Here is a 20470-nt window from a genome sequence, read left to right on the forward strand (position 1 = left end):
ATATTAGAGCAATATAATTTTTCCATCTTTAAAGTATCAACAAATGCCATATTTATAAATTTCATTTTGATGTTTGCAAAACTATTTTAATACCTAGTTTTCATAAAGAAAAGTAAATCTTGATAGCTAAATATGTTTTGCGAAGAATTGAATGAGCTAAATAAATGTTTATTTAAAAATTGTTTTACTATACTTTCTTTATTTATTCGGATATAAAAATAGAAATATAAGTTATTTACATCATCATTAACTTTAATATTTTACTTCTCATATCCATATAATGATATTTTTGTAGAACATGTAAGAGCTATAGTGAAAACTAAAACAGTAGTGATTTTAACAAATACATAAGCCAAATCAATTCAGTAAATTTTAATTTACTATAAATCACAATTAATTGTGAAGTAAAAGCAAGAAAATCATAAAATGTCATTTAACGTCCGTTGTCAATGCTGGCATGAGTTGGACAATTTGACTGGGCTGGCACGATGGAAGGCTGTGCCAGGATCCAGTCTGATTTGGCCTGGTTTTATATGGTTGGACACCCTTCCTACTGCCAACTACTCTGAGAGTGTAATGGGTGTTTTTACATGCCACCAGCACCGGTGCCAGATGCATGACACCAGTATCTGCCATGGCTGGGATTTTGCTTGGCTTGATGAGTCTTCTTCTCAAGCATGACATAAAGCCAAAGGTCTTGGTCATTGCCTCCATGAGGCCCAACACTTGAAAGGACCTTGGCCACTTTGCCTCCATGAGACCCAATGCTCAAAAGGAACTCAGCCACCTCACCTCCATGAGGACCACTCAAAAGGAACTCAATTACCTTGCTTCCCAACACTCAAAAGGAACTCAGCCACTTTGCCTCCATGAGGCCCAAAGCTTGAAAGGAACTCAGGCACCTCATTTCTGTGAGGCCCATTAATTTAAGAAATACCTTTGTAGTAGATAATTATTAAATAATGTGGATAAACATTTTCATCACTGTCATAGTATTACTAAATTAAAATAAAAATTTAATAACATACATTGTAACTAACTTTAAGGACAATGTAATTGCTTGATATTGAATGTATTGAATATGAAATTATATCGTTGCTATTATGCAAAAGTATCATAAGTCCAAAACGTTGCTTTTTCAGAAAATGAAAAAATAGTTTTACCATTCCATTTCTTTTTATATTAGCAACTGTTTCAGCTTACAATAATACTTCATTGGGTGCATAAAAGTGTAATTCCATGCATGTCTGATATTTTCAGTCAGAAATATTTTTGCAAAACTGTCATATGTGGGATTTACTACATGTTTAAAAAATACTAAACTGTTGCACTACACTTTGACAATTTTCGTATCTTGGCATCTGAAGCAGCTGGAGATACGATAGTTTGACCAAAAGAACTTGCTATTGCAAGAAAAATTAAATATTGAACATACAAGTTTAACATAATAGCAACGATATATATATATATATACATATATATATATATATATATATATAAATTTTTAACAGTATATTTAATATCATTACTATGAAATATACAATATAGACATATACATTTTCAGTAGTGTATTTTATATCATTACTATAAATTAATTGTGAAAAATATAAAAATATTCATAATCTCTCACTGAAGAGAAACTAAACCTGAAATGACCATAAGTCAGTCCAAAGTTTTGTGCTTTAAGTTTCACTTGAAAGTCTGTAATGACTATGATGTCTAATAATATTAAAAAAAGTATAGTTGACCAGAAGAGTTTGATCATAATATTACTATAACTTTAAAAAATATATAAATATACACTCAGATTGTATATTGTTATAAGCAAATAATACCTGTCAATAGTGTATTATATATAGTGATACTTTTACTTTCATAACAAGAATATGTTATGATTAGCTTTAACTTTCTGAATGTTACCACCGCAAAACAGTGATGGCAGAAAAACTTGCTTTTTATTTTTTTAATTTGACATTTTACTTTTAGACATTGCACAATAATTATTCTTTAGAATTATTATCATAAAGTTATATGAAAATATTTTTAATTAACAAATCTAAAATTAAAGAGTCAGTTATATTGAAATGGTCACAGATAATTGCTCTGTTTTCCTGCACCCACACTATTCTCACATATTATATGAAGCAAGTAAAACTAATTCATACTTATTAATTATTTACATTATGGTTTTATATTGATTAAAAGAAAAACAATATATTTCATTCATCTTTAAGAAATACTTGAGTTAATGTATCAAAATATATAATATATATACAATATAAAGATACAGATAAGGAAATAATTTATTCTCAAATGCAGAACATTGCTAACAGAATAGCAGGAACAGGATAAAATATCCATGTTTTGCTATCTGTGTCTTTCAATACATCTCAATACTTCCAAAGCAAACTTTGTTTACTTTCATCGTAGTTTGAATATATAATATAGTTTTTGTCAATAATGTTAACATCAACAGTGTTTCAATCAAATATGATAAAAATTATGGAATAAGACAGATTTCTTCCAATTATTTCTTTATATTCCTTTGCAGTAAAGGAAATTTGAACTATTATATGTAAATTTAAATGCAAAGAAGAAAATGAAAAATATGGTTACTTCTCTCTATTATTGTAAAGTAAACTGGCTAAGTGAAAACAAAAACCAACAGAACTTTTGGTTTATAAAGGAAAAAATGCATTAAATTTAAGTGAAGCAAATTATTATATAGCAAATTTAGTACAATAGCAAAGTGCAAATTCCTTCTTCCTAATTAGCATATATGCAAAAAAAAAATATCTAAAAAAATAAATTAAGTATCTAAGCAAGTATTTTATGACAATCATAAAAGCACCTTCGTTTTATGGTAATAAAAATATAAACACATAAATTAGTACATACTAATTTGAACAACAGAAAATAGTAACTTGATATTTTTGAAAAGATATAAAGTGGTATAGAAAAATAGAAACATGCAATTAGATATATTTTGTTCCTCACCTTCGACTTTCAATTTAGCAGATGTCTTATCATTATCAACACATGCCAATACTGTACCAGCATCACTGAACTTTGCTTCTTTTATGATCAATTTATGAATTGTTCCCTTTGCAACTATTTCATAACGATCATCATCGCTGCTGATTTCCTTTCCACCTATAAACCATTTGACAGGAGCTCCAGGTCTAGATACTTCACATGAAAACTCTGTTCTGCCAAGTTCTTTAACACTTTTATCTCGAATCTTCTGAACAAACTTAGCAGGTAATGCTGGGAAGATTTAAAATTATTGTTAATAAACTGCTGAATTATCAGAACATTGAAAAGAGGGTACATATAGAAAATGAATTGGATTCAATATTTTGGGCATGAAAATATTTTAAGTTGATTTGAAATTTTTTTTTTTTTTCATAATTTTTATAGTAAAAATTTACTATAAAAATTTTTCAACAATCTGACTGAAACAATGTTTCTAATGATACCAATATACTGAATCCATTTCATTTTTTGCCACAGGAAGGAATAAAAAAATATGAAATAATAATATAAATGATATTTACAATAAGTATATTCATTTCTAAACATAAATATATAATCATGAATATAAATTACATAGAAATGAAACACTTATTAATATTTCCTTCCAGTGGACTTTGAATATGAAAATGTAATGATAACCCTCGGTTCCCTGACAGTCTTTCCAGCTGACACCTGATTGGTCCTGAGGTTCAATAACCTTAAACTTCGATGTTTATGGCTTTTAGATATCGATATTAGTAAAATAATTAGTAAATAATAAACTAATGATGTTAAAAGTGGTTATGCAACATTCATTCTTGCATATCAGTAAACCATTGCAAGTAATGGTTTAATTGACAGCACGGATGAATGTTGCATTTGATGAAAGTAGGTTAGTATTGTAAAGGAGATCACATAAAATCTATATTACTCACCTGTATCAACAACTTTATTACACAATATAAAATAAATTGTTTTTCAGCCTACCTCATTGTGTTGTGTAAATGAAGCAGATTCATAAAGCTATTTCTAATATATTTCTGTCTTAAAGTGAACTGTATTAAAACAAATACTTGATAAACTAAAAAAAATTTTTTCACAATACATTTTATTTGCATTGAAAAATTTGATTGTAACCAAATCAAAATCTAAATGACTTCTATAAAATTGTAATTTGTCATTCTAGCTCAAACTTGCAGTCTGAAAATAAGTTTTATATGACATTCTATAGAGATGTTTATTGAAAGAAACCTGAAATTATATTTCTTACCTGTAACTGTTAACTTAGCTCGGCATTCTTTTTCAAGCAATTTTGCAGTTACTTCACACTCATCAGTTGGAACGACGTTCTTAATGGTAAGGGTATGAGTGAAACGATTCCACTCAATTTTATACCTAGTGTTCTTAGATACAGGTTTACCATCTAAGAACCATTCAATTTCAGCTTCATCGTCATTTGTTTTGCATTGGAAAACAGCTTCACCTTTTTCAGGAACAGTTAAATCTTTAATGACATCAACAAAATCAGGAGGAACAGCTGCAAAAGAAGAATTAAGGCATAAATTAAAACTGTTTTAAAAGAATTTTATTCAGATTATTTCAATGCATAAATTGTTATCAAACATACAGTATCTCTCTAGAATGAATGTATATATCTGTGTGTGTGTGTGTGTGTGTGTGTGTGTGTGTGTGTGTGTGTTTGTGTGTGTGTGAGTGTGTGTGTATATAATATATATGTGGAGGGGCAATATGGCCCAGTGGTTAGGGCAGCAGACTAATGGTCATAGGACTGTGGTTTCAATTCCCAGGCCGGTTATTGTGAGTGTTTATTGAGTGAGAATACCTAAATCTCTCACTCTTTCTTCCTGTTTCTGCTGTACCTATATTTCAAAGGGCCAGACTTGTCACACTCTATTTCACGCTGAATCTCCCCAAGAACTACATTAAGGGTACACATGTCTGTGGAGTGCTCAGCCACTTACATGTTAATTTCACAAGCAGGCCGTTCTGTTGATCTGTTCAACTGGAACTCCCGTCATCGTAACCAATGGAGTGGCACATATATATATACTCACACACACAAACATTTTTGTTTATCAAATCTATGAATAAGCAAATACATATAATGAGCACTTATCTTTTGTTTGTGTACCCATACATGAACACAAACACAGACATACAAATACACACACAGATTCCCAAACTCACATCATACAAATGTGTGTGTGTGTGTATGTGTGTTCAAAGTCATATTACAGTTTAGTTCAAACTATATTACAGTGAATGACCCAATTCTTTGGATAAGACATATTTCTACAGCAGAGTAGCTGGCTATAAAAAATGAATACAATCGAAAAATATATATTTCAAAATCTCATGTATCTACACCTGCTTTAAAATATGATTATATATTAAGTCAACTTGAATTGAGAAAGATAAGTAATTTAAATATCTCTACTTACGTTCTACGGACAATTTGGCTTCAGTCTTAATACTGCCATAGGCGCAAGACACAGCACCTTCATCTTTTGGACGGCATTTGGAAATAACCATAGTATGAACTTTTCCATTAGCTTTGAAGTTATATTTAGGACTAGCCTCAATTTCTTCATCATGTATTTTCCAAGACACAATTACATCAGCAACAAATAGTTCGCATTCGAATGTTGCGCATTCTCGTTCTTTTACTTCCACATTTTCTAATGGTCTCACCCATTTCCACTGAATTTGAAATAAATATGTAAATGCAATCACAATGTTTGATAAGAATATCAATTTCAATCATCACACCAATAAATTATAATAATACATAATAAAAGATTGAACAATTTTTACACTTATGTTACTCATCTATCTAACATTATTTTCTTCCAAATAGAATTAATTTATAATCAAACATTTTTTTCTACACCTTCAAACCTTTATAGCATTATTCATTACTTTATAAGAAACATGGTTTTCATAATTTATGGAAAATCTCCCAGAGGAAATAAGTAAAACGTGTATGAATTTGATGAAGTTCTTGTATGTTTTAGATATTTTACATTTATGATAATGGTAAGAAAGTTTCAAATATTGCTAATATTTTTGATGTTTCCACTAAAAAATTCTCAATTACTCTTTCTAACAAATTTATCATTTTTCTCACCGTTTTCTTGACAGTCTTGAAACCACCCTCTTCTATGGTAGCAGCATCTTTTTCTTTTGGTTTCTTTGCATATTTGTCTTCAGGTTTCTTTTTATCTTTCTCTTTTTCATCCTTTCCAGGTTTCTTATCTACTTTAGCTAACTCAATGTCTTCACGTTTTTCAATATCATATGTTTTGTCTTTGAATTCATCCAACTAAAAACAAAAATACATAAACATAATGAAAATAAAAGCGTAAAAACATGTATTTAAAATTTAAATCTTAAAATTAAAATGTAAAAACCTTAATCATAATATTAACATCTTGTTATTATAAACAAAAAATAACATCCAGAAACTAAATAATCATTTCAATATTAATTTCAAAGATAATATTTTAATGGGCTTAATGATATTTTATACTTTGATATCACCTTGATATTATAAAATTTAACTATGTATGTAGTATTAAATATGCTTCATTTATATACTGATTTTTAGAGTTAGCACATCTAACAAAAAATATAAATAGACATCCTTCAATAAATAAAATACAATCTTCACTCAGTAAGATATATAAAAATTCTACTTACTTCAGGCATATCTCTCTTCTTTAGATCATATGTTACTTCATCTGCTTCAATTTCCATAGTACGTTTGGTGGTATCAGTTTTAGTCAGCTCTTGTTCTTCCAGTTCAACCTTACGAAGGTTAATATCAAAGCCAGCATCTTCTTCAATTTCTCGTTCTTCTTGCTCCCTACATAAAACAGGTTTTAATATTATAAATTTTTATGAAATATTTATTCTCTATGCTAGTTAGTTTCTATGATCATCAAACTTAATTCTATAAATGTTTTTCTCAGATTCAGTAATAAATTTTGAATTTTTAATGATTATGTAAATAAATAAATAAATATGTGTGTGTGTGTGTGTGTGTGTGTTAAATGAAATAAGATAACAAAGCCAAGGCCATGTGGAATTTTTAGGACATTCATAAAGAGAAAGTTAGTCTTACAGCTGTTTCTGGGATATTAGGGATATCCCTTTATCAGAGATGATATGAGAGAGTTAAATAGAGGGAAATAGTAGAGTTCAATATAAGGAATTATTTTGGTAAAAGATAGATATAGGAAGTATAAAGGGAAATAAGAGAATAAAAGTAAAAATATATGTAGGATGTTACAGTTGCAATTCCATTGTCCAAGGAAAGTGCTGTATAGAAAGTGCTGTGTAAAATTCCACACAGCCTTGATTTTGTTGTCTCATTTTATTTAGCATATACATGCTCACACAAGACCCACATTAAGCTCCTCATTCGTATTACTATCAAACCAAGAGTCTAACTACGGTCCTTCCGTAGCACTTACATAGCCTTACCTGCCATCTTGGGTCTTCTGGATACCAATACCTCTTATATAGATAGATAGATAGATAGATAGATAGATAGATAGATAGATAGATAGATAGATAGATAGATAGATAGATAGATAGATAGATAAATAAATAGATAGATAGATAGATAAATACATGTATGTATATATGCATATAGATGCATGTATGTGTGTGGGGGCATGTGTGTAAATGTACATGCACAGAGCAGTTCTATTTCCTATTATGAAAGAAAAACCATACAAAGAAATAAATATTTACAGCTTCAATAATTTTACCTGTGTTTTAAGCCGGCCTTCCAATCTGTTTCCTCCTCTTCCTTGTCTGTTACAATAAGAGTTGCTGGTGCAGATTCTGTTCCATGCTCATTGGTTAATGTTACAGTGTAAGTACCTGCATCTCCAGTTTTGGTTTTTTCCATCTTCATAACCTCTTCTCCTGTTTTTTCATCATAATAGATTTTAATACGTCCACCATCTTGAAGTTTCATCCATTTTCCTTTAGACCACTCAATTGTTGGTTTAGGTTCACCAGCAATCTTGCAACGGAATTCTGTGGTACCATCTTAAATTAAGAAATTTATAGAATATAAAATATACATGTAATTCTAAAGTAGAAACAGTTGTAATAAATTTGAATTTATGAGAATAAATATTTGCCTTTTCTTCGTTTTAATCAATAAATTTATTTCAAATACAAATAAGGTTTCTCTTTACTAATATGTAAACAGTTGTCTAACTTCTCTACAACAAGAAACATGTTCTTCCCTGATCCTTTCTTTCATACTTTTACCTCTTATCTGCAAGCATATGGGTTTATTGTCTTGCAAAATGCATGATGACCTCACTAGGTTTGGTTGCATGAAAGAAGCACCCAGTGTACATTGTGAAATAGTTGGCATTAGGAAGGCATCCAGCCATAGAAACCATGCCAAAGAAGACACTGTTCTTGAGCCCATCAAATCCTGTCAAACTGTTCAACCCTTCCCAGCATGAAACATTGATATTAAATGATGTTAATAATGATTACCTTCCAAAATTGTACATTTCTGAGGTACTTCAATGAACTCTGGTGCTCTGCCTCTAATATCAATCTTGGCTTCAGCAGAAGCATCTCCTCCTCTATTGGTTGCAACAGCTTTCAGTTTTCCTTTCAATTCAGGGCTAGCTTTATCAATGGTAAGAGTATATTCATCTTTCTTTGGAGAATCAAAATGAATAATGTCACTTTCTTTGAGTTCCATATCATTGATGTACCTAAAGATAACATAATTATACATTAGTACCATAAAAAATAAATGAATAAATGAAGAGAATGCTTTTATTTAAAAATATATTTTCATGCAAAACTTGATAACAAATACATTTATATAAATTCTAAAATGGTTAGAAATATTTTCAAATATATTATATACTAACCAAGTAACAGTAGGCGATGGTTGTCCACTGACTTTACATTCAAATGTAACTGAACCATTTTCAGGTACCAATTTATCAACTGGTTTCTTGACAAAGGATGGCTTCTTAACAGCTGTTAATATAAATTTATTATATAGAAATAATTGACAAAATTATACTAAAGTAATGTATACTTTTTCAAAACTAAATCACAGCCAAAAGAGCAACTATATATGCAGAAAAGAAACAGTTATACAGAATACAATGTATTGTAAAAGTAAACCATAATCTGAACATATATTCAGATATTTATTTAATGATTCAATAATCTTTTAAACTGAATGTCTTTTAGTTACTATTGTTTTTGATAAACTATTGTTTTGGTGTTAAAGTTAAGTTTTTCCTCAAACCTAAAATAATTTGAATTTGAAAAATATGCCAACTCCACAAATTAAGCAAGATATGTTCAGATATTCTCTTCTTTATTCACATTATCTTTATTCATTAGGCAACATGTTAAGTTTTGTATTACTTGATACAAGGAAATCTTCCAAAATATTATAAAATCAAAAAACAAAATCTTACGGATAACTTTCAAACGGCCATTACAAGCCATTTGACCAGCAGAATTTACAGCTCGAGCAGTAAACAGTCCGGCATCATCTGTAGAAACATACTTAAATTGCAATGTATGCTTATCATCTTCAACCAAAAACTTTATGTTGTCATCTTCAGTCAATTCTTTATTGCCTTTGAGCCTTTAATGTAAGAAAACATCATAAATATTAAAATTTTACATTAAGCCAATGAAAATAAAATTTTAATTTGACATTTAGATAATAATTATTATTTTAAATTTCTAATTACAAATAAATTGTTTATTTGTTGAATGATAATATGTACCTGTAATACATTCTAATGGCAACTAAAATGTACAAAATTCTTCAGGAAGTAGAAAGGAAAAATTATAAAGTTAATTCTAACTCGGAATACACTGCCTCTGTTTCAATTAATTTTGAAAATAAGGAAACATTTAGCAAAATATTTTTGGCGTTATTAAGCAGGTGTCTGGGATCCAAATTAACATAAAATTTTGATGCAATATTTTAACTTAGATCACTTTAAAACAGGAAGTTTGTATCATATAACAGTCAGTCTCAGGTGGATTTAGTTATCAAGGGGGTTAAAGTGTTATTTAAATATTGATTTCTAAAATTAGAACAAGTCTACAAATTTGGAGGAGATACAAGCAACTAAAACAACCCTAGCATTTAACTGGAACTCTTGCATTTGAATATTAAAACAGAAACATGTTATGCCAATTGATATCTGTAGCATGAACAATATAATTCATCAGCAATAAGGATTTCTAACTTTGGCATTAAGTTACAAATTCTGAGTTAGTGATGAAGCCATTGTAATCAACTTCAATGGTGGGAGAGAGAAAGGCAATGTGGATTGCAAAAGAATGTGAACTTGGAATATAAAAGGATTAGAATCACATCGTCAAGGCATATAAAACTGGTGACATACTGGTCTTGTCTCTCCACTACAAATTTTATGTTTTACTTGTTTCAGTCATTAGACGGTAGCCATGCTGGGGCACTACCTTGAATGGTTTTAGTCAACCAAATCAACTGCAGTACTTATGCTTTTTTAAAGTCTCGTACTTATTCTATTAATTTCCTTAGCTGAACTTCTAAGTTATAGGAACAGAGACAAACCAACATCGGTTGCTAAGCAAGAAGGCAGGGACAAACACAGGCACAAAGGTACATAAAGTTTTCATCTACCAAATTCACTCACAAAGCACTGGTTGCCCCAGGACTATAGTAGAAGACCCTTGCCCACATAGTTTCAGTGCAAGGCAAGCTTCTAAACCACACAGCCACGCTGGTACTTATGATCAAATTATATATGCATCAATTTCATTTAGATTAAATTATATATATTAAGTAAAGAGACCAGAGATGAAGAAAAAAAGAGAAACATAAAGTAAACACATGGTTTTCTATTTTTGCCTCTTCTTTTTAAATATTATATCTTAATTATATAACCATTATATAAATATGCAATAATCAAAGCAAAAGGAATAATATTTACTACTAACCAGACAACATTAGGCTTAGGTTTGCCGCTTACAATAACTTCCATGCTGAAAGTTTCTAATTCATCAATTTCATAATTTTCAAGCTTTTTGATAAACTTGGGTGTTTCTTTCTTTTCTGAAATGTCCAAAAGAAAAGAATCTATTGAAAAAAAGTCTTACCTAGTCTATAAAAAAGTAAAGAATTATCAAATATCGCTTTGAAAAATAAATTTCTAGGCAACTTGTATCATCAGCCTTATCATCATCATCATTATTATCATCATAAACATTGTCAATATCATTGCTATCACAACCATCATTGTTATCATCGTTATCTTTGTTTTAATGTCCATAGTTTTGCTTGAGTCAGAATTAATTTACTGAAGTAGACTCTCTACAGCTGGGTGCTCTTCCTGTCACCAACCCTCACTTGTTTCCAAGCAAGGTAATATTTCTTTATGACAAGACATGTTTCCATGGAAGATTGGAAATGAATGATCCATTTGTATGATGGTGACACTCATTCACAACTATCATGTGATGTCAAGATAAGGAGATACAAACACACATGCACAGAGTTTCTATCTACCAAATCCATTCACAAGGCTTTGGTTGACCTGAAGTGATAACAAAACGCTCTTGCTTGTGGTGCTACACATTGAAATGGAACACAAAGCAACATGATTAAGAACTGAACTTCCTAATCATGCACAGTCGTACCTGCACCTATACAGCTATACTTGTATGTCAGAATTAAGTTTATCTGCCATTAATTCATAAATATCAAAAACAAAATATAGAGGTTTTATTTTGTTTCACTTTTGCATAGAACTAGATTTAGTTACCTTCTACAATAAATTCTCCTTCAGTTTCTGCTTCACCAGCAATATTTTTGGCAACAGCTTTAATAATGCCTGCATCTTCAAGTTCAACTGCATCAATCCTTAGTGTATGCTGAATGTCTGAGAAAGCTTTTTTAGTTTCAAGTTTGAACCTTTCATTAGATTCAATAAGCTTTTGATTTATATACCAGGTAACCTCAGGCAAAGGTATACCTTTAACACCAACATCGACGGAAAATGGCCGCCCTTCCCTGCAGTCTTTCTTTGTGAGTTTCCTTGTAAAAACTGGTGCCTCTGTTTTTTCTAGAAGAAATAAAAAAGACAACAATTAACATTATTAAAGGAATTCTTATGAAAATATGAAGTTCAAAAACAAACATGATTTGCAAGCATTATAATATACTATGGTAAAATATTTTGATTAAATTTCTTATAATTTGACTTATTACTCAAAAAATAATTACCTTCAACAGTAACTGTGCATGTACATTCTGCAGTTCCAACAGCATTTGTGGCAACACATTTATATGTTCCACTTTGATCTTTCTTTGTTTTGGGAAGTTTTATAATGCAAGTAGTGCCATCTTGAGATATTTTGATGTCAGCAGTTGATGTAATTGGTTTATCATCCCTAAATAACAAATTTAAATATGGTTAGTATTTATAATGAAGCCATTTATGTGTTCAGTTACACTCATCAAAATTCTTTAACTCTAGTCCATGGAAAGGCTGGTGTTTCTTTCTCTTATATCATTACTATCACTGTAATCTGTTGCTTCTAAAATCTATTCTTTGAGTATTTCTTCTAATAAGATGGTAAATTTTCCATCAAATTGAGATTCTAAAGATAGAAGGCTCACTTATTAAGTAGGCCTAGTGAATACATATAACTTTTATAATGTATTTTAAAAAGATAGTTCCTATTTTTAAAATAATAAAAAAAATAGTAGCTATTTATGAAATACTTACTTAAACCATTTGATTGTGGGTTTCGGATCACCAGTTACTTTACATTTTATTTCAAAAGGTTGATCTTCCATAATTTTCTAAAATGAAATGACAGTATATATATGTAAAAACTCTTCAAATTTAAACATTATAAAGAATATCTAAATCCCAAAGCAATAAATAACAGTGGAGTTTAAAAAATGAAAAATGGCTTACAATTAATGTAAATGACATTTTATCTTCTGATGTAGTACAAAAATGAAATATATAATAATTCCTTGGGTATACATTACAATTATAGATTTCAAAGTTTTAGGTATTTTTGTGTCAGGTACACTTTGATATTATTGTATTCTATGTATTTCTATATTCTCATATACTAGGAATATATTTATTGCCTGTTGTGATATACATGTAGAAATACTGTTTTATTTGTTCATTATATAATAAAAGAACTTTGAATTGTGAAAAGATGAGATGGGACTGCAGCTATCATAGGATAATAGCAACCTCACTACTATTTAATACTATATTTGTGTGCACCATTGCAGCAGAGCCTGTTGTTTACAACTTGGGTTTAGCTACAACAAAATCTCATCCACACCAAAATTACACCCCTTTGATTTATTATTTCACAAATCGGACATCAATTGTGAAATCGAACTTTCTAAACAAATCAAAGATCAATTGTGCAATTGAACTTTCTGAACAAACTTGATTATCTAAGAATGTAATATGTTCCAGTTGTATTTATTTATAATTTAATTAAGAATATGTATGTGATTTAATCAATTTTCACAGACTACATTTACTACTATTAATATTTAATGATATCAGCTTCAATATCGAAATCAAATGGAAATTGTAGCTGTGAACCCCGTGCCAGTGGCATGTAAAAAGCACCATCCAAACGTGGCCAATACCAGTTCCTCTGGCCCCTGTGTCTGTGGCACATAAAAAGCACCCACTACACTCTCGGAGTGGTTGGCATTAGGAAGGGCATCCAGCTGTAGAAACACTGCCAGATCAGATTGGGGCCTGGTGCAGCCTCCTGGCTTTCCAGACCCCAGTCAAACCATCCAACCCATGCCAGCATGGAAAATTGACGTTAAACAATGATGCTGATGCTGATAATGATGATGTAAAAGCTTAATAACCATTCTAATAATAAAGTTGCTTGATTTTTCATAGTATTAATGTTTGAAGCCTTTTAATTTTACTATTCCTCATTGTCACTAAAGAACAGAGCTAAATTTATTCAAATCGGTTGCCACTTGTATAAAAAATACAAATTTCAGAAATAATGTAATATCAAATATTGATACTCATGAAGCAATTATAATGAATGGATGTTTTTTCACTTACTTTCAAAATCTACATAGCAATGATATTCTCATTGCTCATGTAGTAAATGAAATTAAAGTGAAATTTATTAATCTATAACTGAATGCTTCCTTTATATTCTGATGTGTTATTTCATATAATATGATAGGATGATTAAGAGAAAAAGATTTCCAAAACAAACAAAAATATATCTTACAGTAGATTCTGTGACATCTTCAAACTTAGGTGGAATTTTAGCTTTTTCAACTGGTTCCTTCTTCTCATCTTTTGGTTTTTCTAAAATAATGATATGATACAGATATTATTATCATTATTAAATGATAATAAAGTTTCACGATTTGTCATAGTTTGAATCACTTTAATTCTAATGCATATTTTTAAATCTCAGAATTAAGTTTTAAGCAAATTTTCACTTACATTTGAAATATGAAAAACCAAATTGAATTTACTTTTATCATACAACACATGAATCTATAACTTATTAAACAACAATATATTCTATAGGATTTAAAAAGAGAAATTAAACTAGTAGATGTTATGGGGAAACATAATTGTCATCATTGTCATAACCATTGCAAAAAATTAAAAATAATAAACTTTTGAGAGTTAATGTTTGTTCTCCATCTTTTATATAATTGGTATATTACTAATTTTTATTATTCTTATTTACTCTACTAATCAAAATGATAAATGTATGCTAAGGATATCCCAAATACTGTTTATCAACTTACTACTAATTTATTATCTCAGTCTTTTGTTAATTTATTTATTTATTTTACTGAAGGTTAGTGTTATTTTACAATTAAAGGCAAGTTTCTACAATAACTTTGAAATTATTGGATTCATCCCTAATTTACATCAAAGAATTCTTTATACCTGTCTTTCAACTTGTTATTTGTTATCTTTCACTAACCAAAACATTCAATGCACTGCTATGATTCAGCACATTTTTTTCGCAGTTTTTTTTCTATTCATTCATTTCCATCAACTTTTAATATGAGGAGTGAAAGGTTAATAATCACAATGGTTATGATTTCAATAATTCTACTCTAGATCATGAAGTAAATAACTATAAAACTTAGATAAATAGGAAGAGAAGAAAAATGTTTTGTCAAAGATAGATTTGTATATCATGGGTATTGTTCTCATCTCCCTATGATATAGACAGTTATCTGAATTTCCCCCTAAAAAGATAACCATTAATTTCCTTGGACTGAGGTGTTTATTTTTATTTAAAGAACACTATTCATGCTCAAAACTCCTCAGGCATATGAATTTCTAGGAATCTGAAAACTAAAAGCTTATTGTCTTTGTTAAATAGACAACTGAATAAAATACCAATAAAGTTGTTATTGTTTTTTAAACGCAACTTTAATTTTGGAAATAATATAACATCATCCCTTTAGTAATAATCCTACACTACATGTACTATGCATAAGATCTCTAAAGTTATTATGCAATGTAAGTATGTTCTAGACTTTGATAGTATTGGTAATTTTGAATCTTTGTTTACTCAAATATCGTCATAGAACACATTTCTAAACCATTTAAAATGCAAAAAGTGATTCTGAAAGGGAACAGATCATTATTAACAACAATTTTGACAAGATTAAGATTTGAGGGATTTCTACTGACCTTCAAGTGAAACGGTGGCTTCACATTCTGCAGAACCAGCAGGATTTGTGGCAACACATTTGTAAACACCAACTTCATTCTTGGAGAATTTGCTGGTTTTTAGTACACATACAGGGCCATCTTGTGTGAGCTTGGTAAGTGATGTTGGTTTAATTTCTTTGTTGTCTTTAAACCACTTAATAGTAGGTTTTGGTTCACCAGTTACCTTGCATTTCAGTTCCAAAACGTCATTAGGTTTAAGGGATACTGATTGGAAGATCTCTTCAAATTCTGGTTTCTTTTGCTCTGGCTTCTTTTCTTTTGGTTTTTCTTCCTCAAGTGTTATAGTAGCTTCACACTCAGCAGATCCAGCAGGGTTTGTAGCAACACATTTGTAAACACCAACATCATTCTTTGTGCATTTACTGGTTTTTAATATGCACACTTGGCCGTCTTGAGTAAGTTTGGTAATAGATGTTGGCTTAATTTCTTTGTTATCTTTAAACCACTTGATGGTAGGTTTCGGTTCACCAGTTACCTTACATTTCAATTCCAAAATGTCGTTCACCTTGATGGTTGTTGAACTGAAGATCTCTTCAAATACAGGTTTCTTCTGCTCTGGTTTCTTTTCTTCTGGTTTCTTTTCCTCTGGTTTCTTTTCTGCTGGTTTTTCTTCTTCAAGTGAAACAGGAGCTTCACATTCAGCAGATCCAGCAGGGTTTGTTGCAACACATTTGTAAAGACCAATATCTGTCTTTGAAATCTTTGGTATTTTCAGAGTGCACTGTTGCCCATCTTGAGTTATAACACTCTTAGATGTGTTTCTTATTTCTTTGCCATCCCTGATTATGAAACAAATAAAAATTAGATTAATAAAAATTTATCAGTACAAACTTATCATAGGACTAATAAGCTCATAAAAAGCAGCAAGCAAGTGCTATAAGAAAGCACTGTGTATACTGTTGAGTGGTTGGCATTAGGAAACGCATCCAGCCATAGAAACCAAGCCAAAACAGACATTGGAGCATGATGCAGTCCTCCAACCTGTCAGATCCTGTCAAACCATCCATCCAATGTCAGCAACAGACATTAAGTGATGATGATGATGGTGGCAGTGGTGAGTAAATAGGTGTTAAAAGGGTTACATATACTTACTTGAACCATTTCACAGTAGGCTTAGGTTCACCAGTAACTTTGCTTTCCAACACTAACTCTTCATTAACCTTCAGCACCTGAATCGTTAAAAGAAATTATTGATATTTATAAATTATTTTGAAGAAATTGTTAGAATGCTTTCTTCTAATTAACTACTAGACTAATTGATAGTAGACATAATCACTAATTTGTGACAGAAAAGATCAATGGTGCCATTGATGTAATTGTTGTTCTTTTCTGCTTTAAGTTGCTGCTCCTAATGTCTAATATAATTTGTACTGAAACGTTTCAGCAGGTAATTAATAGGTTCAAGTTGGAAGATATATATTCTAAAAAAAGTGGATAACAACAGATATTTTAAGACATAATTATACTACAATTATTTTAATTGATATATATATTGACAGAAACTATTAATTGAAATATATGTTAACATTTTAACTTAGTGTTAAAATTGCCAATATAATGGATACTTACGGAAGGTTGAATGACTTCTTCGAATTCTGGTTTTACTTCTGTTAAGATTGAAAATAGAAGTTTAATTACATATTATTATTCCATTTTTTCATAATTTAACTTAAGCAAATCTAAAAGCTAATTGAATTTAACATATAAAATTTAAATAGTAGATTACATTCAAGCTTATAAACCTTCTTTAAACCAGGAAACACTTTATAACTCTGGATATGTAAAATGTAATAAAGAAACATCATTTTTGTGTACATATATAATTGATACTAAGAACACAAATAATGTTCTTAATTATAATTTTATTTGAATTTTTTGAAACATTTATTCTACTCTCTTTGAGCCAAAAATTTTCTATCTTGTGCAACATATTTAAGATGGAATCTATGTAATATGCAAGATAAATCATGATATGACATATTCAATTAAAACCATATAATTATAGTACATGTTACTGTATTGTTTAACTCCAGGTCAGCCCCAATTAATCAGGCCTATGATTAAAGACAATCCAGCATCAAGAAATTTTTTGTTGGGGGTAGGCAGTAGACTACATTATTCAATGTAATTTTCTTTAAGACAGTAGGATTTAAATTGAGGGATATTTGGCTGCTATTCCCAGCAAGATGAGCAATCACACGAAGTTCCCTTATTGGCTTGCAATGTACTACTATTTTTTATAAATAGTATGGAATATGTGAAATATAATAATATTAATATAATACCAATATGATACTACAGACCTGCATTTCTAGAATATGGCCACATATACTCTCAAGCCTTATTCTGTAGTATATAATTGAAAATAAAACTTCAAATAAAATACAGCAAGATGTAATCATTACAGTATATTGTAACTTACCATAGATATTAACAGGTGCTTCACATTCTGCTGAACCAGCGGAATTAGTTGCAACACATTTGTATACACCACTATCAGGTTTTGCAAATTTTAGTATTTTCAAAATGCAAACATCTTCCTCTGTTGAGATTTTATATTTGGAAGAAGTCTTTATTTCTTTGCCATCCCTATAAATAAAAATAAAGCCATTATATGAAAATATGTTATATTTCTTGTAGATTATGTTTGTATCATATATTAATTAAATCTGCATTTTTTATCACTAGGAAGCTGAAAACTTCAATGGTAAAATAATTTATCATTCTTCCTTATACTCGTAAATTTTGTTTCATGCATTACAACTGATAAAGGTATATTAAATAAATAAACATGTGATTTTATACATATCTTATATAAATGATGTACCTTTTGTTTTACAACCGTTGTTCAAAACTAATAACCATTTCTAACAATTTTGATTTAAAGATTTGTTTTTTCATAGACTAGTCAGGGAAAGAACGTTAACGACTATGACTTTTACAAGCCTTCCATGGCTGGTCACATTTATGTGGTTGATTTATCTCTTCAGTAAAATTATTGCTGGGATAATAATTTTAGAGAGCTGAGATTCTGGGCATGATGCAGAGGACAAAGTGTTTTGTATAAGTCCTAGAAAGTGATATACATTAAGGCTGATAAGAAGAATAATGAGAAGGTGGAGAGGCTATGCAGATAGCTTGTTTAGAAGAATGTATAGGATGTTTGTGTGCAGTAGCCTCACAGTCTCATGCATATGAGCAATACTCTGCTGTAGGTCTTAGTTGAGCCTTGAAGAGTATGAGTGATTAATCAGGGCTGAAACATTTTCTGACCCTAAAAAAGAAACTGATTCTTTATGACACAATTCTGGCAAAGCTTATATGTGGGTTTACTATGAATGATGATCAGGGACTGTGAAGCTTAGCACTTGAAACAACTTTGTAAATTTTGTAAAAGATTGTTCATAATTAATAAGAGTGAAAAATAAACTTGTTTCCTGTTATGCATGACAGAGATGAATATAGTTACACCTTTCTATAGCCCTTATACATTTGGGACTCTTATATTGAATTATCTTACTCCTGTTTTTGTACTTATTAAAGCATGTAAAAACTATAAACGTTGTTGACTTACTTGAACCATTTCACTGTAGGTTTGGGTTCACCAGTTACTTTACATCTCATTTCTACCTCTTCATCAGCTTTCTTTGTCTAAATTTCAAGCAAATATAAATTCCATGTATTATAAAATTCATAATATTAGTAGAATACAACAAATGTTAAAAAAATTACTGAAATAATGTATTCCTTAAAGAAATTTAAATATAAATGCAAATAAGAATTATTTCAGTGAAACTCTTGTTAAGTTTTTAATGGTGATATAAATCATTTTTAGCATGCACTAAATATATAAATATATGTCATTAATGATAATTATCAAAGGAATTTCACTTACCACTGGCTGCAATACTTCTTCAAATTCTGGCTTGCGTTCTGCAAATAATATTATTTAAATAAATAGATTGAATGGATTGTCATTGCTGAAACACTTCTTTAAGATTAGTATCTCAATATTTCATCACCATATATGCTCTGAAAATGCATCTATACTACCTACCAATCAATAGCTTTGAAATTGAGGCATATAAGATTTCAAAGTGGGCTCATGTTTAATTGCCATGCAATTAATCTAAGTAATAATAATCTTTAAAATTTCTTCAAATAAAATTATGTTTAATTGGTTTTAAATTTGGGTTTTAAATTTTGGTACAAGGCCATATATTTAATTAAATATCAACAAATATATTAATTACAAAATTCATTATAAAATTAATCAAATATTAACAAATATATTAATTATAAAATGAACTAACCATAGAGAACAACAGATGCCTCACACTCAGCAGTGCCAGCTGAGTTTGTAGCAACACATTTGTATATTCCAGCCTCTGCTTTGGTAAACTTAGGTACTTTCATGTGGCATACTTTATCATCCATGGTAATTTTATTCTTGGAAGTATTCTTAATTTCTTTGTTATCTCTGGAAAAAATTATTAAAAATTAGAAGTTAGTAATTATTAATTTTTATTGAATAATCGAAATATATATTTCTTACTTGTAAGAAGCATTCCTGTAAATAAAGCAACTGCATTTGCTCCTAATCTTGCTTGCAGATTTACTCTGCACACATACAACTAAAC

General features: G+C 29.8%; 1 protein-coding gene across 1 annotated transcript in view; it reads right to left on the bottom strand.

The window, feature by feature from the left end:
• LOC106877301 (uncharacterized) overlaps positions 1 to 20470 on the bottom strand; it is a 449889-nt gene that overhangs the window by 168810 nt on the left and 260609 nt on the right. The window contains exons 107-127 of the mRNA XM_089338059.1: positions 20144 to 20310; positions 19726 to 19763; positions 19405 to 19481; positions 18253 to 18419; positions 17400 to 17437; positions 16923 to 16999; positions 15789 to 16609; positions 14350 to 14429; positions 12831 to 12907; positions 12326 to 12492; positions 11865 to 12164; positions 11041 to 11155; positions 9516 to 9688; positions 8952 to 9063; positions 8563 to 8789; positions 7812 to 8097; positions 6736 to 6901; positions 6164 to 6358; positions 5478 to 5736; positions 4286 to 4552; positions 2998 to 3267 (exon numbers count right to left, since the gene is read on the bottom strand). Of these exons, the coding sequence (XP_089194185.1) occupies positions 2998 to 3267; positions 4286 to 4552; positions 5478 to 5736; positions 6164 to 6358; positions 6736 to 6901; positions 7812 to 8097; positions 8563 to 8789; positions 8952 to 9063; positions 9516 to 9688; positions 11041 to 11155; positions 11865 to 12164; positions 12326 to 12492; positions 12831 to 12907; positions 14350 to 14429; positions 15789 to 16609; positions 16923 to 16999; positions 17400 to 17437; positions 18253 to 18419; positions 19405 to 19481; positions 19726 to 19763; positions 20144 to 20310 (4079 nt within the window). The remainder of the gene's footprint in view (positions 1 to 2997; positions 3268 to 4285; positions 4553 to 5477; positions 5737 to 6163; positions 6359 to 6735; positions 6902 to 7811; positions 8098 to 8562; positions 8790 to 8951; positions 9064 to 9515; positions 9689 to 11040; positions 11156 to 11864; positions 12165 to 12325; positions 12493 to 12830; positions 12908 to 14349; positions 14430 to 15788; positions 16610 to 16922; positions 17000 to 17399; positions 17438 to 18252; positions 18420 to 19404; positions 19482 to 19725; positions 19764 to 20143; positions 20311 to 20470) is intronic.

Source organism: Octopus bimaculoides, chromosome 2 (genome assembly GCF_046866305.1).
Source record: "Octopus bimaculoides isolate indiv1 chromosome 2, ASM4686630v1, whole genome shotgun sequence".
NCBI lineage: Eukaryota > Metazoa > Mollusca > Cephalopoda > Octopoda > Octopodidae > Octopus > Octopus bimaculoides.